Source organism: Xiphophorus hellerii, chromosome 11, assembly GCF_003331165.1.
Source record: "Xiphophorus hellerii strain 12219 chromosome 11, Xiphophorus_hellerii-4.1, whole genome shotgun sequence".
Classification (NCBI taxonomy): domain Eukaryota; kingdom Metazoa; phylum Chordata; class Actinopteri; order Cyprinodontiformes; family Poeciliidae; genus Xiphophorus; species Xiphophorus hellerii.
In genome coordinates, this window is record NC_045682.1 from 22,094,304 (window position 1) to 22,116,356 (window position 22,053).

Below are 22,053 nucleotides of genomic sequence, written 5' to 3' on the forward strand. Positions count from 1 at the left end.
GCCGAGTATAGCCGACAACAGCCGGAAGTGAGAGCAGGGAAACGGCACACAGGCAGCTAAGCGGCAGCAGCGGCACAGCTCAATGCATCTTTCACACGGACTCCCAAGTTAGAAGTCTTGGTCACCGTTTAAAACTTGCTGCTAACATCACCATGTCTGTCTTGTGTTATAATAAGGGATGCGGACAGCGGTTTGATCCAGAGAACAACCAAGACGGTGAGTCGTGCTTTCAGTTAGTTAGCAGTGTCACGGAGGTTGAGAGAATATTAGCAAGCTAACCTCTGATCATCTGGAAATTTCTACAGCGAGCAGGCCTATTGGGCCCATGTAAGCTAACTTCAGGTTAGGTGTTGGTACTTTTTTCACCTACAACTACAAACTACCGTTCCCCGGAACAAGCTTTGTGTTGTTTAATGCTAGCATGAGCCTTGATGCTAGTTAGGTTTATAAGCAAGTTAACATGGTACTTAACTGGACCAACGTGGGGCGTGCAGAGCTGAAAGTTTCATGAACCCGTAAGCCTACACTTTTATTACACGCGAGGCATCGCTTGTATATTTCATCAAAACCAGAACAATAATGGTGTGTTAGCATTGTTAGCTCTCATTGGTGGGGTTTAAAAGTAAAAAGGTTTTTCTTCTGACCTCTCGAGAAACGGCTTCTTTCGGTGTAAATCGGACAACCTATCAGCCTTTGATCAGCACTCCTTTGAGGGATTCATAAAACAAACTTTTTTCCGTTCTTTAAATTAATCAAAACTCAGAAGTCCCACTGATTCGGTCCGGAAACTATAAAAACACGTTTGTTTGTTTTTAATGAAAAGTGAAAAGTCAGACGTAAGGTTAGACCTGTATTTCCATAAAAAACTGTAATCCCTTAAATTGTCTGTTGGATTAAATTCTTATACCTTTAACAAGAAACCTGTAGCATTTTTTATTCATTCACGGTCAATGTGTATTACATTTCATTGACTTAAATCTCAGTTTACAATTATATAGGCCAAGTAAAAACAACAAAATGCAGCCATAAAACCTACTCGAAGTATAGAATACTCAGGAAGTCTGCAATGTGTTTGTCTGGTGTGAAATTAACTAGTCTAAGTTTGTTTCATCCTGCTAAAACTGAATTAGTTGATGTTAATAGTTCAGAAAACATGGTGGACTAAATTTACTCTTAATATGAACTAGTTCACATTTATTTGTCAATATTTTTATTAAATAAATTCTTTAATAGTGTATAGATCATAACACAGTGTGTCAATTTGCATGTTGAATATGTAACTAACTGACTGGTATTTGCAACCTAGCCTTTGTCAATTGTTTACATCTGTTTAATTTTGATCTATAAGGAAGTATGGTCAAGGTTTCATAAAGCATATATTTCTTTCTAAAATCAAAACAAGTGAAAGAGTTTGATAGACTTTTCTAATAAGACTTCATTTTTAACTGTAGCTATGAGGTTGGTGTTCCTCTTTGATAACAATCCTACTTTAACAATGTTTAAAGTACATCAGCTAAAAAAAATTGTGGATTATATAAATTATAGTAAAGATTTTCAGCTTCTGTTCATCTGTAATTAACTCTGCAATAGTGAAACCTTGGAAAATGACAGAATGTATTTACAATTATGCTGGTACTTTATTCCCTTGCTTACATAATCACAATAGCACCGCAGTCACCAAGTACTTACCTTCAAGAATAAATGTTACAACTCTCTTCTACACAATGAAATAAATATCAGTTTACAATTTTCATTTACTCATAGTAGAGTCCCATTTAATGACATCAGGGAGTCTTATACTCAGGACAAGTATCTCATGTTAAAAGTTGCATTGAGTCCAAAGTTCTCAAGAAAGCTTAAGTCACCTATGTTGATGTATAACACTGTAGTTATATATGCTAACTAAAATTGTAACTAAGGATCTGTTGAGAAGCAGTGCAGATAAAGGCATCTGTTAGCCTTTATCTGGAGTAATTTGACTCCAGATAAATAAGACTATTTTGTTAAAACATGAATCTTTGTTATATTTGTAATGTAATTGTTTCAATATTATTAGTAATTGTTTGTTCTTCCAAATACAAACATATTAGTCTTATTATCAATCAGATCAAATTCTGAGAAATCAGATGTTCTGCTATAGGAGGGCTCTCCCATGGCAGAGCCCTCATCAATTCTTCAACTTCCTGTTCATTAAACACATCAAAACGAAAAATTAAACTAGGAACTTTCAGCTTTCTCAGGTTATAAACACATCGTCCCACAACATATACATTTCTTTTGTGGTAAAAGGCGACACTATTTGTCTCTTTTAGATGTTAATTTTTGGGGGGGAGACTGAAGTAGCAGCTCAAGAAAATCAGAAATTGACATCATCCAGGAAAGACTTGATCAGTGCGTACGTGTCTCTTGTTTTTTTTTCACTTTGCAGCATCTTTTAAATAAATAGCTCAAACCTAATTGTCATGTAATTGGTGACTTTTTTTATTTTCAAAACTTTTTATGAAGCCTGTTTTCCCTCCTCTCAAGGAGGCATAACTGGAAGGGGATAGAAAGTCTCAGAAACTTCTAAATGAACAAATAAGCTGCGTGCTTTGTAATCCCTTTAAATATAACCAAAGGGGCTTATACCTGAAAGTTTTATTTCAAATCTTCATTTTTGGCTGCCTGCAGTTAAACCATAATCTGTGAAAATTGAGAGTACTCTGCCTACTAACTCAGAGTTTGCAGCACAGATTCACCTCCAACACAACAAGTTTTTAGTGTAACAATAGATCATATGGGCGATGACAGTTCAGATATCACCAGAATAAAAAAAAAACTGAAGAGAAATGTCTGATATGTTTAATTTTATTAAATTTATGACCTTGAAATAAAACAAGTTATAGATTTTTTTTATTATGGTGCTACTTTGGAGTGTAACAGTTGTAACACCCCAAATGTTTTAGATTTCTTATTTTCCTGCATTTAGAGGGATCTCATGATCGTTGAATGATTTCTTTCTCTCTTCAGTTGAAAAACATACAAAAACTGCTGAGGAGAAAATGTGATTGAATATCCCTCCATTATTTAATATAAGGGGAAGTTTGTTTATTATGCTATTGTTTATGTGAAGACACAGACAGAGAGGCTTTTGAACTCCTAAGGATGTTGTCTTTAGCTCCCATAGCAGAGCCCTCACCAGTTCTTCAACTCCTTTAGAATCGTCTTCTTCTGTCTTCAAGCAATCCAATATGTGTACTGCCAAGACACTTGAAGCTAGAGTCAAAGTCTAATTTCCATTTTAATAGGATGTCTCTTTATCATAACAGTAGAGTATATTATAATTACCTTTAGGGATATCTAAGTGGTGTATCTATGGCAATAGCACGGAAGAGGCACTGCTCAGGCGGAACTGCATGGAAAGTGATTTATCACCTGTTCTCCCTACCAACGTGATTTTTTTTTTTTCTTTTATTATTCATTTACCGCACAGTGATTTGTTGTTGGGGGCTCTTCATACTAGAGTACACACTAGCATAAGGTACATTTTCCTGTTAGGAAATCTCAAACATAGCACATCAATCCTATTTCAGGATGAAATAAGCTGAATTTTCTTTGGGATGTTTTGACAAAATTCATGCTGCACTGTTTTATTTTATTTTTGCACAATCTGAGGTTTAATCCTTTGCTGAAGTCTTACAAATTTTCCACATGACAGAACTTAATATGACATGAGTCTAGAATGCAGCTCTGAGAAAATCCAAGATGTGGTCTTACCCAGATTTTTGATGAACTAAACAGAGTTGCAACTGGTTTGTTTTGTTGCTTCACTTTTTAGTAGCGGACTGAGCCGTCAGCTAATTTCATATTTTCTGATGTTAATTCGTACCACACTGAAACACAATGTTTTGTGATAAGGGTGCGGAATGTTTCCAACTTTGCACCTTTGAAGCACATTTCGACATGAGAGCTCAGACCGACACAACACCATCATCGGTCTGCCTGTGTCAGTGAATTTAAATTTAAACAGACAGCGTCATATTATGTTGTCTAGGAGGTTTACTACTTTGTTGTTGCAGATACAGGAGCTTCACTGACCTTTTAAAGTTGCTTTCAAACATCAGTATCACCTGTAGCGTTAGCATAGCTGGCATGTGGCATTATTGCTCAGCATTACACATACTGCAGTTCTGCTGCTGGAAGAATTGGCATAATTTGGGAAAATGCAAATAGCTCAGTTTTGATGCAAGTGTCTTTGAATAACTATTTGTTTTATTGATTATAATTTATAAAATCAGTTATTTAGAAATCCCTACTGGAGGTGCACCAAGAAATTGTTTGACCAGAACATTTTTAGCTTGACCTGCCATTACTGTCAGACTCCTTTAAACCAGATATCTTTTCAATTGGTGATAACATTGTATACAGACAGACAGACTTTTATGCATGAACATATACATGCAGTTACAGTGAGTTCCCATTATTGATTTGTTCAATTTTTAGAGCATTGATTAAATTCATACCCATATTTTTGTACAGCTTTAATCAACGCTGTGTTTTTTGTTTGCATAGATGCCTGTACCCATCACCCAGGAGTCCCAGTGTTCCACGATGCTTTGAAGGTATTGTCCCTGAAAGCATACTGATAGCTTGTACTTTGTTCAAACATTCTGGTCTAATTTAATGTTTTGGTAACTTCTTTTCAGGGATGGTCCTGCTGCAAGAGAAGAACTACCGACTTCTCAGACTTCCTCAGCATCGCTGTAAGTTTTTTGTTTTATTTCATCCATTTTCCCCAGTAGTTTTGTTGTTGAGCAAATATTGACTACCGCCTTCTTTTTTTGGCCCCATTGGCCTTGGAGCACTTTTTATGAGTTCAATACAGTGACTTTCTTCTCACAGGGCTGCACAAAGGGACCCCACAACAAAGAGAAGCCTCCTGAGCCGGTGAAACCAGACGTGAAAACATCGGGAGAAAAAAAGGAGTTGGAGGCCCAAAAACCAAAGTTTAATGAGTACATCATCTCTGCACCGAAACCCCAGGAGGCGATACACAGGCCAAGGTCGGTTTTTGCAAGAGCTTTTTTCCTAAGTCAGTGAAAGAGAAGTATAAATATCCAAACTAAACACAAAAATACACCTAGTAAAAGTTTAAATTCGGGGTGTTTGTTATTTAATATTTGAACAGTGGAAAACGGGGCAGAGATGTGCTTTTTGCATTCATTGTTGCTTTGGGACATTGCGCTGAATATTTATGCTTTCAGATCTGCAGACTGTTCTGTATTGTAAATTTTACTTGTTTAGTTCCAAACCTCAGCGAGACTAGGTTGTTTTGTCTTTGAAGCAGCATTTAAAAAGGGAACACTGGCGAAACAATTACGATTTAATACTGCCATGATGACTGTTTAAACTTCATAAAAGCCTATTTTTTTTCCTGAGATATTTATTTTTCTTACAGTCCCGATGAGCCGATGGTGAGACTGCAGCACAAAGTTTCTTCCTCTCTAAAGCAGGCGTTGGAGAAACTGAAAGTATCCGAAAATATATCAGAGACAAAAGGTGGGAAACAGATTTTGATTTTCTTTTTCCGTCTACTCCTCTTTCTTATCTTTGCTGAATATATTTTCGTCATCCAGTACTTACAAGATCATCTGAACAGTGCTTGTGACAGCAGATGTGAAGGTCATGTTAAAAGTAGAACTTAATGGATGACCACTGGGAATTTCCCATCATCTGTGTCATTCACGTCATGATATTCAAGTTAAAGATGACAGTTAGAGGGCAGCACATCAAAACTGATGATACATTTTTTAAATCTTGTCATGTGCATGATTTTTTTTTTCTCTCTTTTTTTCTTCTCTCTGGATGTTTTACTGTCTAGAGGAAGATGGCGATGAGATCAAAATCGGAACATCATGTAAAAATGGAGGATGTACAAAAGTAAGTGAATCTTTGGTGTTTTGTAGTAAACTGTGGCACTTTTACTTTTAACTGTAGCACTGCTCATCTTGGGAAATCAGTTAAATGGTGAGTTCAGTTTATTTATATAGAGCCATCTCACAAAAAGAATAATAATTTCAGTTCAATCACAGATGCAATGATCCCATATGAAATCAAACAGTACAGTAAGTTTAGTTAATTATTCAAAGTAGTTTAGAAAGTTTCTAATGAAACCCAGCAGATTGCATCGAGTCAGTGACTTGCAGCATTCACTCCTCCTGGACTAGCATTGTCATTGACTTTACAGCAATCCCTCACAATTTTCTCGCATACAAAAACACATGCTCATGTGTAATTATAGCAAAAAAACCACCATAATCTCAGCTTATTGTTTGACATTACACCACCCTCCAACCCCCCTTAAGAAAAGTTAGTACTCAGGGGTAATTTAAGCTCCATATTTTCTGCAGGGTGGATGGAAAGCAAAGTTTTTCATTCAAGCTAATCAGACCTGTCAGAGCAGAAACCCCAAGATCAGAACAGGAATTTTGAGGAAAATTTACATTGACATGTTTGGTAGCCTGTCTGATTTACATAATTATACTTGAACTGATTTTGTATACCTACTCTCATCGGCTTCTTGCTTCTAAGCGGTAATGAATGAGGGTTCGATGTGAATCTAAATTAGTCTTCTTTCATCTGTTTTTATTTGTTTTTGTGTACAAATATTATTGTGACTTCCAGAGTTCCTACACAGTAAAGAACAGAATAGAATGGAGCTTATTGTTACTACACATAGTATGATAAAATGAGAGGTTTCCTTAAGCTTCACAGTTAAACTTACAAGAACAAAAACAGCACAACAGTACAATATAAAGTCACTGAGGATGATAACAAATGAACCAATTATAGAAAATGTATGTGCATGCTTTATTTGAAGTTGGTTGCCCTTTGAACAGAAAACATGCTGTTGAGTTAATAGAGTTGACAGGAATGTTCTTGTTTTTTATGTCTAAAATTCATCCATTTATTAATGTTTATCCAGTTATATGTTTACCTATGCATACATTCATTTCTTTATCCATATATCCCCCCTGCTTTCATCTCTCCCTACGCACTCTATTTGTTGTTGTTTCAGCATTCGTCTTTAAAGCCGATTCACTGTAGAAATATCCGCCATTAATTCCTAGTAAACTTTTGTATATACTCCTTAGAAACTGACTAAAAAGCACTGAGAACTGTGAAAAGTTTAGTGTAGGAAAGTAATTAATTTTGACATGGAAAAGTAATTAATTTTGACATAAAAGATGAGTAGGAACCCTCGATATCGCTCATTACCATAATAGTCAAACGTTCTTATGCTTTCAGCAGCAGCAGAATTGACTGAGTTCTTCTTCGTCGTATGCTTTTCTGTAGGGATGCACCAATGAATCAGCCCAGATTTCCTTAATTTTGGGAGATCAGTGATCGGCCAATACTTGCATGTTAAGCCAATCTTATCCCCTAACCTTATCTACCTCAGCAGAGGTCTAAAAATCAACCAGTGTCCTCTATTGCTTTGCTTTGAGAGAGGTTTCACTGACAGTCCCGCCCACCAGGTCATGTCTGCACATCCGCAGTTAATTCTCCCCACTGTTGCAAACTCAGTGACTTTCATGCTATAATTAGCAACATTTCAGACAAAAAATCGGTATCGGCCAAAATCGGAATTGGTAGATCAGGCTTTTTAAAGATTGGTGATTGCAATTGGCCAGGAATCGGTGCACCCTTACTTTTATCAACAAAATAAATACTGGATCAAAAACAAAAAGGGATTTTATGACTGGATAAAACATTATCAATAATATTTTTTTTAAAAATCTCATTTTTGTTTTTAACCTCAGATTTTTGAGGGACCTTCAAGTGACTCAGACGTGTGCTCATTCCACTCTGGAGTCCCCATCTTCCATGAAGGGTTGGTATAAATGCTAATGTTAAGCATATACTGCTTATAAAATATAAAATTCATCCCACACCATTTTTTATTGACATTTATCAGTCGCCTTTCTCTTCTGGCAACTGTAAAAGAATAATTACTTCTCTCCTGCTTCTCCAGGATGAAATACTGGAGTTGCTGTAAAAGGAAAACCTCTGACTTTAACACCTTCCTGTCTCAGGAGGGCTGCACAAAGGGAGCACATCTATGGAGGAAAAAAGATGTGGTATGTGTGCCAGCTTGACAGCAATTGATCATTTTGTGGTGCAAGTCTATGAGGAGGCTTGGCTGGAACTCCATCTAGTGGTTTCTGGAAAGCGGTTTCACAATGAAGACGTTGCTTTGCAGCAGAGGTGGACAAGTTGACTGATGTTCTGGGCTTTAACTGGATTCTCTTTGTAGGGGAAGAAGGTGGTCCCCTGCCGGTTCGACTGGCACCAGACAGGAACACAGGTCATCATTTCTATATATGCCAAAAATGCCGTTCCTGAGCTAAGCTACGTGGATGCCAACAGCACTACAGTGAGAGGCTGACTACACTCTGATTATTTCTGTGCTTTTCTGAACTGCTTAGAGTTTAAATTACTTATTTAAGATTCAATTTCATTTTTTTCTCTAGCTCAACATCCACATTATATTTGATGGCGAGAAGGAATTTCAACAGGATATCAGCTTGTGGGGAGTAAGTACAGTAATACCACAGTAAAATAAACCTTTACTGATTTATGTGTGCTGTGCATGGACCATTTTCTAAGGATTTGACAGTACACTGGAGACATTAACAAAAACTGGCTTTTATATTGAAAATAAATATTTAAGTTTTTAATATTTTAATGTTAACAGTCAGAGGAGTTAAGTCTAAATAGAGAGATAAATTTAAATGTAAACAAACCCAGATGTTTGAAGCCATAAACTATAGTTTAATTCATTGCACATTCCAAATGATGCAGAATTAGGTACATTCAAGTTTAGATAACAAACTCCTCCATTCAGATATGCAAAAATGTAAATGCAAATATGCCGTGCACATGTGATTCTTCACTCTGCACATCTACATTTTTGGGGGGAAAAATGTTAATGAACTGCGAGTTTGAGATTATCTTAAATGAGGGTGGAAAGACAATTGATAGTTATATTTTATGTGCAATACAAACTGATTTGTTAATGTTGTACAACACTTGGATGGTTTACAAACTATCATTTTAAATTATTGTACAGTTGTTCTGTGAAAAGTTGGGGTTGACACATTTAAAACTTTACACCTTCTCTTATTTATCAGTCGCATACATACTTTAAATACAGTAGTACTCATAGGGTTGGTAAAATACCCTGTTACTTTAGGCACTACTACAACAAACTAGTAGTGATGGTGTAAGGACAAACATCAGCGGCACATCCAGCTTGTGTGCAAATCATTTTCTGACCAAGTAGCTAGCGTTCTTACACCGTGCCAGCTCATAGTCTGTTCACAACCACTTTCTTCATTAAAATGAATGAGCTAAACCACCTCATCAAAATGTCATTTGTGCATCATATTTCATTTGTATAATGATTGCATAAAAATGCTTCCTGTTGATGTAAAACCAACAATCCTATAGTTGTGCCAAAAAAAGCTGTTTCTGTGCAGTCAGCACTTCCAATTATATAAGGAAAACTTGTGCTGGTTGTGCTTTAACTTTGTCATTATGTGAGAATTTGGTATACCTTACTGACATGAATAAATTCCATGTCAATAATAGTTTAAATAGGACAGTCCTGATCAATATGTCAGCTCCAGTGGAACTGCTTCTATTGCTTGGAACCTCGGTGGGTCAGCAGCTGCATGGGGACAGGGCAACCATAGCCTCAAGCACAGTTACAAACGGGTTGCCGTGGGAGACCTAAAGCAACCGATTAGCCTGGTGTCATCTTGTGTCATCTCATTTTCTAAAAAACGTTTCACACTGTGCGACTTAGAATATGTTCTTCTTCACAAAATCTAAGCATAACCAAAGAACCGTAGGTGCGTACAAAAATATATCATCATAGAAATTAAAGGTATGTACTACTTTTCTTTTCTACATTGACTCATGACCTTAGTAATATGTATGCTCCATGAAAATTTTATAAATACTTAACACATTATTTGTTACCAGATTAAGTTACAGACCAAAACACACATAATTATCCTATCAGGTTATTCAAAGCTTGCATGGAGTGTATGAGTTGGTGAGAATTTTGAACCCTGTTTTTCCTTTGGTGAGAATTTTGTCTTTGTAGTATCTTTTGAAATATATTACATAGAAATATATCATTTTAATTTGTTAAAAACAAGTTATCTTGAATTAATTTCCCTGCTCATTGTATCCATTTAAGTGAGACATCAGTCGGTGAAGACAGTTTATATAAATTGATTAGTTGTCTCTGGAAACATTTATTAGTTTCCAGTTGGACTATGTTTTCTGAGCTTGCATCATTTTTTCATCATTTCTTTCATTGCTAAGGGCTCCTGGGCACATGCCCATTTAATGTTGGAAAAACCTTAAAGTACACAAATGTAATCCTGCTTGATTTAGAAAGTCTTACTTTAGTGGAGTTTTTGGCTCTTACTAAAACAAAAAAAACAACACAAAAGTGTGTTCATAAACTATTTTAATTGCTGTTAAACAAGTTGCTCTTTCTATCTCACCTTTCCAGGTTATAGATGTGACCAAAAGCATGGTAAACATGATGGCGGCCAAGATAGAAGTTGCCATGAAGAAGGCGGAGCCAATGTCCTGGGCTCGTCTAGACCTGCCACCTCCGGTCACCCCACCCAAGGAGAACGACGAAAAGAAAGAAGAGGGTGATAGTGAGGATGAGGACGGAGACGAATGATGACATGTTTCTGTCTAGCTTAGTCAAAGGCAGGAAAGGCATATTTTAACTTATTTACCTCTTTAAAGAATGGCCTCTTTTGCAGTTATAGCATTCTTTTATTTCTCTGACGTTCACAGCAATTTTCCCCTTATCTATCTTCATTATCAGAATTACTTATGGACTTTTTCTGAAATATTGGAGTTCATTAAAAGCTTGAGTGCTAAGTATATCTTACAAATATTTTTACGTGGACAAATGTAGACTTTAATCCAGTGAGGTAACAACTTACCTGTGTATTTGCACTGACGTTATCTTTAAAAACAACTTGACGGAGATGACGGGGCTGCTCATATTGAATCATAATAGTTGTGACCATTTCTCTACAACGGTGGGTAAAAGATGGTTCAAAATTACATTACAAAATTACATTGTCTCATAATTGAGAAATTGGAAGTTACGCACTTCCAGCTGTGTAATGTTTTGGCATTCCATCCTTTGGTTTCAATTATTAGATAAATTATTACATATTTTTTTATATTTTCTGTTAATGTCCTAAGAAATTTAGGCTGTCTGCGTGATGAAGAGATGTTCTATTAAATTTGAGTCCTCCAGGTATCTATATGTGTTTAAAATGGAATATATTTTAATAAACATCATTAAAAATATTAGTTCTTCAGGTTTTGCTTTGCCTTTGTTCCAGTGGAAACAAAGGTTTGCTCTAGACTGTTTTTTACATTATATTCTGCATTTATTTTGTACACTTTTGCTTTGAGTGACTATTTCTTCGGACTACAGCACACTGCGGTTTTAATGGAAATGTACTGTAACATTTGACTATGCCAAATGAATACTAAGTATTTTGAGCAAAATACTGTATTATTGAAATGATACACTAGACAGCATGTGTCTATGTTTAGAATGTTTGACATTTATTTGGCTTAATGAGACCATGATAAGAGGTACATTAGGAAACAGGTTTATTCCACCCCCTGCAAAAAAATAAATTTGTGTTCAGCAAATTCAAAGCTGAGTGTTGGTGTTTGTTTATATATAAAAAAAACAGTCTGAGTATTCTACAGTAGATTTTTCTAATTTTTCTCTATCAACTATATTGACATTGTGATAGGATAGAAAACACAAATTAAATTGCAATGTGAAGTTAAAAGTCAAAACCCTGTAATTTTCAAAATTATAAACTAGGTACTGAAAACTTACTGTACAGTACTAAAGTAGAAAAGTTGAAAAATGTTAAATCGTACTGTGTGCCTGGAAAAGACATAATTCGACTCCTATTTTAAGAAGCCAGCAATACCTATCACATCTTTTGATGCTAACAGGCTGTGTGAAACCGGTGTAGTTCCATGGTCAGGAACGTTTCCGATCCATATACAGTCTCCATGGTAACCAGCTGACCAATGAACTGTCACAGTGTCTTTTACTATTATTACTGAATTCACCACAGCAGCAAGATTTACTATCGCTATCCAGTTTATAAAGTGCTTAGTATACTTCCTAAACCAATTAAACTTTGTTAAACAAGTATACTTGGTGGAGAATCAACCAGTCATGTGGCAGCAAGCTCTCTTCACTTTGGGTTTATGTTTGATAATTAGGTCTTTTTTTTCTGTTTTTTGGGAAATTAAAAAAAAAAAAAAGTCTCCAAACCTATGTGCTACAGCAGCAGAAGACCATGCTAAGTACGGACAAAACATGAATCATTAACAGATTTGGTGTTAACATGGAAGCACGGATCCCTCAGAACTTATCTGAAATTTTCAGGTTTATAGTGGTGTAATGGTATGGACATAATTTGACTCTTTAACTGATTTATAATTACTTTTGCCTGTTGAATTTTTCTGCGCATCATGTCCATTGCTTTATGACGCAGTGGGCTCCTTCCAGCAGAATAGTGCATGGTTCATTGCAAGTCCTCTGCAGAACTAGATCAGACTGAATAGGTGATTCAGCTGCGTTGGAGTCGGGGCACATGGAAAACATCGACTTTACGTCCCATCAGTCAGAGTTTTAAAAGTTAAATTGCTTGTTCTGCAGAATGAGAGCTGATCAGCACCGAAAACACTGACATTAAACCTAGTATTCAGGGATGCTATGAAATAAAAATCCATATCTTCTATTGACAATAGAAGATATTCTATATTCTGACAACATTCTATTGCTATTCTATTAGCAATAGAATGAATGGACTGGGGTTACACACCAAGTATATTATCTTACTTGGTGTGTAACCCCATGCACCCATCAGGGACTCTGAGAATTGATTATTATTCTTGAGGCAATCTGTACCAACCCAACATTCTGGCATCCTCTCCTTGTCTAATGCAGAATTATGTTTATCGCTGAAGAGTGCTTTCATCCATACAGTCTGTAACTCTTTGCTCTGGGGCTCTGTTTTCTTGTTTTGCTCTTTTCAAATTGCGGTTTACATTAAGCTGTTTTTTATGTAAATCCCATTTACTGCAAACAGGCTTTTACAGTTCAATTAGCAGAGCTTACTTCTTTCTCTTCCCATTTGTTACGTGTCAATTATCATTTTCAAGTTGCATTTCATTTAGCTTACAGTTTTGCGTTGTGCATTTTTTACTTTGATAAGGAAACTGTGCTAACTACAATAAACCCATGTGGTTATTGATGTACTGTACATCCAACAAGGGCAAAATATTTTGCCCTTGAATAACTTTATGCCATTGAGTAACTTTATGCTGTATTTGTAAAGTTCCCCAAATAAGTTAAGGTTAGGATTAATAGGGATTGTAAGCATAATGTTCTCCCAATTTATTCAAAAAGAAACCAAAAGCTCAAGTTCACAACTAATGAAGTAAGTCAGCCTTAGTTTTCAAGATTATCATAACAAAGGTAAAAAATACATGTCTGGAATCATGAAAACATTTTCTGAAAAATGAAGATACTCCAAGAACATGTTAAAACCATGTGCTGCATCCCATAATGTTTTGGAAGAATTTGACCTTCATGGCATTTATTAAAATGTGATCAATTGTAAACATGGTTATATTACATTTTACAGTTTTCTAAATGCATGCAACAGATATATTTAGATAAACATTGTTAATACTCCCATGTTTTTGGCGATGAGTAATTACATGGTTGTTTGGTAGTTATGATGGCTGGCTTCAGTTTCATTGTTCCAGATAAGTGGCTGCTTTTCTGGTAAGGCAAAGAAGTTTTTCCAACTCTTCCTGCGAGGCCAGGCTTTGAATCGATGTTTAGCAAGAAGGATAGCGATAGCTGTGGTCACAGTCACAATTCCTCCACAGAGCACTGCAAGGATCAACCAGGGCCACACATCGTGCAGTTCATCCAGGTAGGGGCGCATGGATTCTGCAATCCTTTGGTCTGCAAGAAAGGTGGAGCAAAGTCAGCAAAGTGTGTTTTTATATATGGCCATAAATCCCTTTTAATGACCCATGCATAGTTTAAACAATATACAAAAGGCAATATTCAGTGAGTTTTTTTCTTGTTCAACCAGAGCCGCTTTCTTCCCTGCATCTGCTGTATCACTTGTGGCAAACTACAACAAGGACTTGCTTTATATAGCTTTCTTTTTGTTCTCAATATTTTATAAAGGCCAGTTTTGTGGCATGCAAAACGAACAGACTTTTTTTTCCCTGAACGGTAGTTCCTTCAGTTTTCTCTTCATTAATTTTATCAATTGAGCTCATAAAAATTAATCACGGTGGCAACATAATTTCTTATCTTAAACAAATTCATCAAAACAAACCCAATTTTTCCAGGTGTTATTTTTTTTTAAAACTTTGAAAATCATGTATCCCCTTTTTTCTACTTAAGCAATATGTCCTGCAGATTTATTCAAAAATATTCCAAAAGAATCTTTGAATTTTTGTTGTGAAAATATAAGAAAATGTAAAAAAATAATAATAATAATAATTTTGAGGAGTGTAAATACTTTTGAATTGCACTGTATATGTGTAAACTAATTCCTAAAACTTATTAATTCTGTAATGTATTTAGACTAACTGTAAATGAAAATAGCTGGCATGACAGAATAAAATTAAAAAAAAATATCAACATCAATAAAAACAATTTATTAAAATCTGAGAGGAACTTACTGGCATCCAACAAATAAGAGTACTCATATCCAAGGTCTTTGCTGGAAATAAAGTACTCTTTGTTTCTGTGCAGGGGTATAAACGGAGGCATGTGGTAATCACCGTTGTGCCCTATGGGAGCATTAGACTCCGGATACTGAGATGGAGATGGTTTGTGTCTCCTTAGCCACTGTTCATAAATACTTTAAAAGATAGAGAAAATGTAGAACCACTATTAACTGCAAAAATATGTATGGTGATCTGAGTTTCAGGTCTGTGCGGATGCATTTCTTACCTGTCAACAAAAGCATGGTGAAGCATAAATATGGGGTCATTTGCAGAGCCCTGCACAGAGGACATAGATCCATTCATAAACACATGCAGGGAAGCATGCATACCCAAACGAGAGCTGCTTCCCAACCCAGTCTGAGGGTCCCCGAATCCTGCAGAAAGAATAATATGGGTGACGAGAGCTACCAAAGAAAACTAGAAAACTGGAAGCTTCCATGTTGCACCATTATCAAATAGTGTTTTTTTTGTTTGTTTTTTTAGCATTTAGTTCTTCACTTTGGTAAAGAATCTTAACCATGGTCACTCAGAATATACAGTTAAAAGTTTTGAAACACTATGAAGACAAGTTTTCTGTAATTTATCTTGTTTTGTTGCTGTTAAAATAATGGGTTTTTCAGCATTTCAGCCAACATTGATAAAGGACTGGTTTCACCATTGATACTGACATACTGTTATCAGTTTCGGCAGCTTCATGTACTAGATACATGAAATTGATATTGCTTAGAGTAGACATACTATTGTTTTATTTTAAAACTTTAATTAGCTGCCAAAAGTCAAAACAATTATTTTAGAGCTTCTAGAAGTTAGTATAAATGTCTGGCAGCAATGCACTATTTAACCGCTTTCAAGTATGTTCACACTTGAATGAGCTCATGGGAAACCCTCACATTATCTGTCACAACTTAAAATGGTATTACTCCTAAAATGTTTGCTGAGGCGTCAGTAAAAAAGTCAGAGTCGCAGCTTAGGCTCTCAACAGCCTTCTTAAATGAGCATAATGATCCAAACGCATTTCTTCCTCTTCTGCATTACTGTCAGCGAACATTGCCTAAATAAATAACCACTCTTACTGAGTACATAAGCATATGAATATGATCTAATTTAGTAATACAAGTCATATAAGAATAGTAAAACAGGTATGCAATTTTTGCACAGTTTTATGTATTGGGACATACTAATAACAGGTTTTTACCATGTTTTATAGTTATTTAAATCTAAATTTAAATATATAAAAACACATCAGCTTCTATATTTTTATTATTCACTTCTCACAGTCAGTTTGTAAAAGTCCACTACCTGATCCAACATGCTACTTAAGAAACTTCATGAGCAATAACTCTAAAGGTTTTCTGTTTACCTTCCGTCTCACCTTGTATTAACTCAATATCAATAAAACCATTCCATTAAGTCTTTGTTGATACTTCACATTTTAAGAAATCTTTAAGATTCCTTTCTCCTATTTCTACAAGAAGCAGAATACAAGTCCAGCATTATGAACCTGGACTGATATCAGGTTCATAATGCTCTTCAATAGGCACTATAAAATGCATGAAGTCTCCTTTGAAAACATTTAGAAATCCAATGAAGTTGTACATGACTTCCTGTTGACCTTGGGGTTAAGACCATCTTATCTTTTAATCCTAGCGATGTCACAGGTCAAGACTTATTTTTTAAAAAACCTTTTTGGCTCTTAAGCACTATCATTGTCCAAGAAATATTTCTAATTCCAACTGATTGCAGGTAGTTTTCAGCTTATTAGTCAGCAATATGATCATCGTTAGGGTCCCGTGTTTCTTCAACCATCATGTGGGAAGCTTGTGTTTTAGGGTCACATGGATATGTCCCTCAAACATTAAGTCAGATCCCTTGGTCTAATGAAGATGTGGTATGAGAGATGGAGGGTTTTATATAGCTTAGCAGCAGTGCTACACTACACCATTTTTGCTTAAAATAGGTGGTAAAAGGTTCAAATAAATAACTTTCTCTGTTTTGATTCATCTGTTTATTCTATCCAGAATGGACTATCCTAGCCTTTTCTACTTCTCAAAACAGAAAGGACACTTGCTTTTGCTTGGATGTTAAACGCCTATAAAAATATCAAACTTTTTTTTCCAGTGAAGAGAAAGGTCCTTCACTGCTAAGAATGATGAGCAACCTTAAGACGAGCTTGCACTACATATAAAAGTATGACAGCAGGATATAGAAGTAGTCCGATAAACAGCATAAGTGAGATTGTATGTTGGTTTTTAGTCAGGCTCTGACTTGCTGACCTTCTAGGGTATTCCTGAAGCTCATGTTGGCGGTGCGGTCCATTGCTCCAGTGTCATAGTTTGGGAGGCTGAGAGTGAACTCCACATCTGCAGAAGTTGGTAATCTTTCCACAATATTTTGATTATGGTTTCCAGGATTACGGCGGAGAGGGCCTTCATTTCTGGCATCACAGAGAACACCCCTGTTACTGTACTCCTCGGCCTGGGAGCACAGCACCTGTTGTTGCCGAGTACAGAAAGTTAAATTGTAAACACAAAACCTTATTAGTGAACTAAACATTACTTAATCCATAATTGAGGAATAAATAGGCAGATTTGAAACACAAATATGAGTTTCTATCTTGTGCAAATGTCCTTTTTAGAAGATTTTCTTATGAGTTTATTCTGTAAGCTCTTACGTAAGTATACTTTTGAACTTTTTTAAAAAAAAGAGAGACTAGTTGACTGGGATTACGAAATAAGTTTGGGTCAGTGTGAAAATCTCAGTCATAACTTTGAAAGAAGGTGTTGCAGTTTTAAGATTTATGTATTAATGGAAAAAGTTATTAAAGCAACTGGGGCCTATGTGAAAAAATAATTCCCCAGTAATTCGGCAGATGTAATGGTACAAATACTCTACAAATGTTCCCCTTTTTCTTGTCTGTCCACAGATTATTCCCAATATAGTCGTGTTGCTTTTTGACAGCTTTGAAATGTGCCTTTGTGTTTATTTTGGTCAGTTTACTTTGCCTTTTAACTTCTATGGATTCCATTTTTACCTCTTTTGTCTGTTATTGTTGACTTATAAAAGAAAGTTCATTATAGTTGTTTCAGGATCTTACAAATCAAGCTATGTTTATTTAAAATATTATGTTATTGTCACATAGCATCTGCCTGGTTGGGATACTTTTTTTATTTTTGTTTTTGAAATGATCATTTCAGTTGACAAAAAAGCCAAAGCAGAAGAATTGTTTTTGCAATTCTTTTTCCCTCCTATTAGGATAAAAAAATATATATTTTGAAAGATAGGATTGAAAAGAGTTTATGTTTGTCATGTATTGTAAATTTCTGTTTTGCTTGTTAGGAAAAAATATAATACAGCAAAAAATTTGACAATCACATTTATCTTTTCAAAAACATTTTTATATAAATAAACAAAAGAAAATAGCATGCTTTATTTTACCTTCCAAGAGGAGAAGACAGAGCTTGGGCTGATAAGATTGGGGTTCCGGGGGCTCCGGGCCCCCATAAGCTCATCAGTGCACACTTCACAGTCCTGTGCATCTCTCCAGTCCCAGTAAGGAATGGAGAAAGTCATGTCTCCTGTCAGCTTCCTGATCTCATGTTCCCAGTGCAGCAAGTAAACACGGTGCCATGGTGGAAATGCAGGAGCCCAGTGTCCAAAGTCCACATTTCTCCAGACATTCCCTGGCCCACCTAACAGCGCATTGCGAGACACATAGTAATGCATCCAGACAAACACATCATACACTGAAACATCAGCAAACATCGGATTGGAGCCATTCTCCATCTCCCTATAGGTCCCTGTGGCAACAACATATTCCCTGCTGATCGTCTGCTTGGCGAGATTCAGATAAGAAATGAGTCTGTTTCTCTCAGCCCTGGTCAGGTGGAATATGTTTCGTCTAAGAGACACCCTTCTTTCGTTGCACTTGTCCCCAAAGTAGCCAAACTTGCAGTCCCCACAGTTAAACCCCATAAAGTTCCCTGCACACTGACAAGTCCGGTTGTAGAAAACCAAAGGCCACTTCTCTCGATCGTCCAGTCCTGAGAAGGGGTACTGCGGTCCGTCGGGCTGCTCTGAGATCTTCACGTCCTCACAGGAGCCCCTGCCTGACCCGGCTCCACAAGCTGAGCCGTCCCCCTCCCACACCGGGCAGCACTCCTTGGTCCGCAGGGCTTGTTGCGTTACACAAAGGCGAGGGAACTGCTGATAGGTGGGCACCAAATACAGGATGAAAATAATAACTTTTAACCTCCACATCTCAGCCTTTTCCTTTCAGAGGCAAAGCAGACACTGAGACATGAACCAAGAACTGCCACAGTGGGAAAGTGGGAGGAATTTTCACTGAAGTTCTTGAGACCCCACTACCCCCCTCCACTGCTCTCTCAGTCACATGCTAAAATACCCTCAAGCTTACCTCATGAGTGGTGCAAACAGCCTGAAAAGAACATACACATCCAAGGACGGGGGTAATCTTCATAGTTCAAGTCAAGTAAATTTATTTATATAGTAACAAGGCAGTTCAAAGTGCATTATATAACAAAAATATAACACAATAGCCAAACAAACAAACAAACATTAAGTTTTGTCAAATTCCATCATCAAAATCATCAAGAAAAATCATCAGCAAGTATACATCAAATATAAAATTAATGTTCCAGTTATTAATAATAAGTCAACTCTCAATAGGTGTGTTTTTAGCCTGGATTTAAAGGAATTCAGTGTTTTAGCTGTTTTCTGGACCTTTCCAGATTTGTGGAGCATAAAAACTGCTGCTCCTGTTTTACAGTTCAGATTTGTAATCGTGCAAAATATTTTCCTTTTACCAGAGATGTTATGTATGTAATAAGGCTGTTTTCAGGGCAAGAACTGCAATTTAGCCATGGCTATAAATGCAAATGTATATAATATGTTTATTCTATATACTTGTCCCATTAGATTATTGAATTAGATAAAATTTACAGTGCCTTCAAATGTAGTTATATCCCTTTTTTAGTCATGTTACCACAAACTTCAATGTCTCTGTGTTGGGAAATTCTATGCGATCAAGTAACCCAAATGTATGTGTTGCTTTGAATTGGAATGAAAATAATCTGTGGTTTTCAAAATGTTTTATTGATATAAACCTGAAATGTATGATAAGCATCTCCACATTTCCAGAATCAATAGCATGTGTTCTGGGGTTTATTTCTATTAGATACGAGATTGAAGTTTTATATATACTCTATACTAAACACCCTTTTTGGTGGTATACTTACTAATTTTATGCTTCACATTGTGTTGGCATGAACCTAATTCCCAATATATAGCCACACAGAACATCAGTGTGTTTTCTGTGGTTGCACTGTGAAACTCTCCATAACAGTAGTGGGACCACAGTTTTAAATTCTGCCACAAAAACCTCACTCTGTATGCATATTTAATATGAACATTAATGTTAATGTGAAATTAATGCATTTTTCAGTTTCAAATATCTAACACACTTACAGACAGTCCCTAAAAAAAGAATAATAAAAAAACTCCACAAATTTCTTTTAAGTTTTTTAACCCACTAAAAAGAACAAAAAACCTCAGTCCAATCCTTGACATTTTCTACATTCTTCAGAAACCACTTACTCTGTCGTCACATATCATAGATATGGGACTATTCACAGCAAAGACTTGAAACAAAGTCCTCACTGAGAAGCAGCTGACTTACACACAATTGCTCTGAGCAGTTACGTATGTGCTTTGTGATGATTCTTAAGAAGAAAAACTCAAATATCTTAACATCATTGATGCTATCTCATGTGACATTTAGTACTCAAGACAGAGGCCATTGTTAAAAAGATCAATGTTCATGTATCTTGATAACACAACACATCTGCTACCAAGTGTTTGCCACAGGGGAGCAATGCAGACAGTGAAGGCAAGTATCTTACCACTAGTGGGCGCCATGTATATTTTTTATTTCTTCTGCCTGGATCCTTCCCCTGGTAGCTGTTAAAGGAATTCAGTGTTTTAGCTGTTTTCTGGACCTGTAATAAGGCTGTTTTCAGGGCAAGAAGAACTGCATCCTTAATTAATTTGATTATACAGTGTTTATATACATCATGCTTTTCTCCTGCCAACAAGATGCAAATAAGCACAGTCGTGGGAAGAATTTGATGAAAAACAAAAATAAAGAAGAAAAAAGTAGGGAAAATACAGCAATACATGCTCTGACTGAGATTACTCACCCTATACCGTGTCATATCTCCAAAGGCCTCACTGCATGTTGTGGGAGGGCAGATATTTTCTTGGTTTAATAATGATTTACAGCATAATAGCAACATGACAAGTTGAAAGACAGTTGTTTAACCATATGTAGGTTAAACTGGTTTGACTGAAAATAACTTTAAACATTCTCTTCTTGCCATAGCCTATTTTAGATTGTGTAAAAAGCATTACACACAAATAAAGGAATGTTCTAAATAAATTTCTAAATACCTTACTTAGCCACTATAATTTCCAGACCAGATTGTCATATGAGTTAATAGTTTCTTTTTATTAAGCACTTTGCAGTGCACTGCACTGCTTGTATTTCCGTGTGCTCTCCTTGTCCTCTACTGGCTCATTTTTGCGATTAGTTCCAATAAACAATAATACTTCTTGAAACAAAACAAGTATTTTGTGTTTCAAAACACAAAATACTTGTATTTGAGTTTCAAAGTCTCATTTTTACTTCCTGTTTCCAACAGCAGAGGATGCTTATCCTAATGAAGGATTTTAGTTTAGGTATATCTGAGGTAAAAAGGCCTTAGGAACTGAGTGAAAGAAATTTTGTTCAGCTGTTCACTAAAGTCTAACACATATATTTCTATTTGTACATTCTTCAGAAATCTACTGACTCTGGTGATAATCAGCAATATATTTCACAATTCACAGCAGAGACCTTATGCAGTGTCCACACTGAGAAGCAGCTGACTCAAAACCTTGCTCTGGGCAGTGCTTTGCTTTGTACAGACTTCCAAGAACAAGAACTTGAATATCTTTAAATCACTGCTCCTCTCTCACATGACTCTCAACACTCAAGACTGCAACCAATTTCAACAAAACCTTGTTGTCTTTGGATTTGCTTAGCTTTATTATAGGTCTGCTAGCAAGTGTTACAAAAATGGCAAATGTACTCGTTGAAAACCGGTATCCTGC

General features: G+C 36.1%; 2 protein-coding genes across 2 annotated transcripts; one reads left to right on the forward strand and one right to left on the reverse strand.

Moving 5' to 3' along the window:
* Positions 1-27: 27 nt before the first annotated feature.
* On the forward strand, positions 28-11,757 carry chordc1b (cysteine and histidine-rich domain (CHORD) containing 1b). Its single transcript, XM_032576387.1, has 11 exons — positions 28-216; positions 4,552-4,601; positions 4,686-4,742; positions 4,882-5,042; positions 5,438-5,538; positions 5,861-5,919; positions 7,803-7,873; positions 8,015-8,120; positions 8,297-8,416; positions 8,514-8,576; positions 10,571-11,757. The coding sequence occupies exons 1-11, from the start codon at positions 153-155 to the stop codon at positions 10,748-10,750; spliced, it is 1,032 nt and encodes a 343-aa protein (XP_032432278.1). The 5' UTR covers positions 28-152; the 3' UTR covers positions 10,751-11,757.
* Positions 11,758-13,510: 1,753 nt separating this feature from the next.
* LOC116728342 (tyrosinase-like) lies at positions 13,511-19,215 on the reverse strand. Its single transcript, XM_032576386.1, has 5 exons — positions 18,322-19,215; positions 17,160-17,376; positions 15,113-15,260; positions 14,839-15,020; positions 13,511-14,104 (listed from the first exon to the last, which is right to left on the reverse strand). Exons 1-5 carry the CDS (start codon positions 19,141-19,143, stop codon positions 13,848-13,850), a joined length of 1,626 nt encoding a protein of 541 aa, XP_032432277.1. The 5' UTR covers positions 19,144-19,215; the 3' UTR covers positions 13,511-13,847.
* Positions 19,216-22,053: the final 2,838 nt, after the last annotated feature.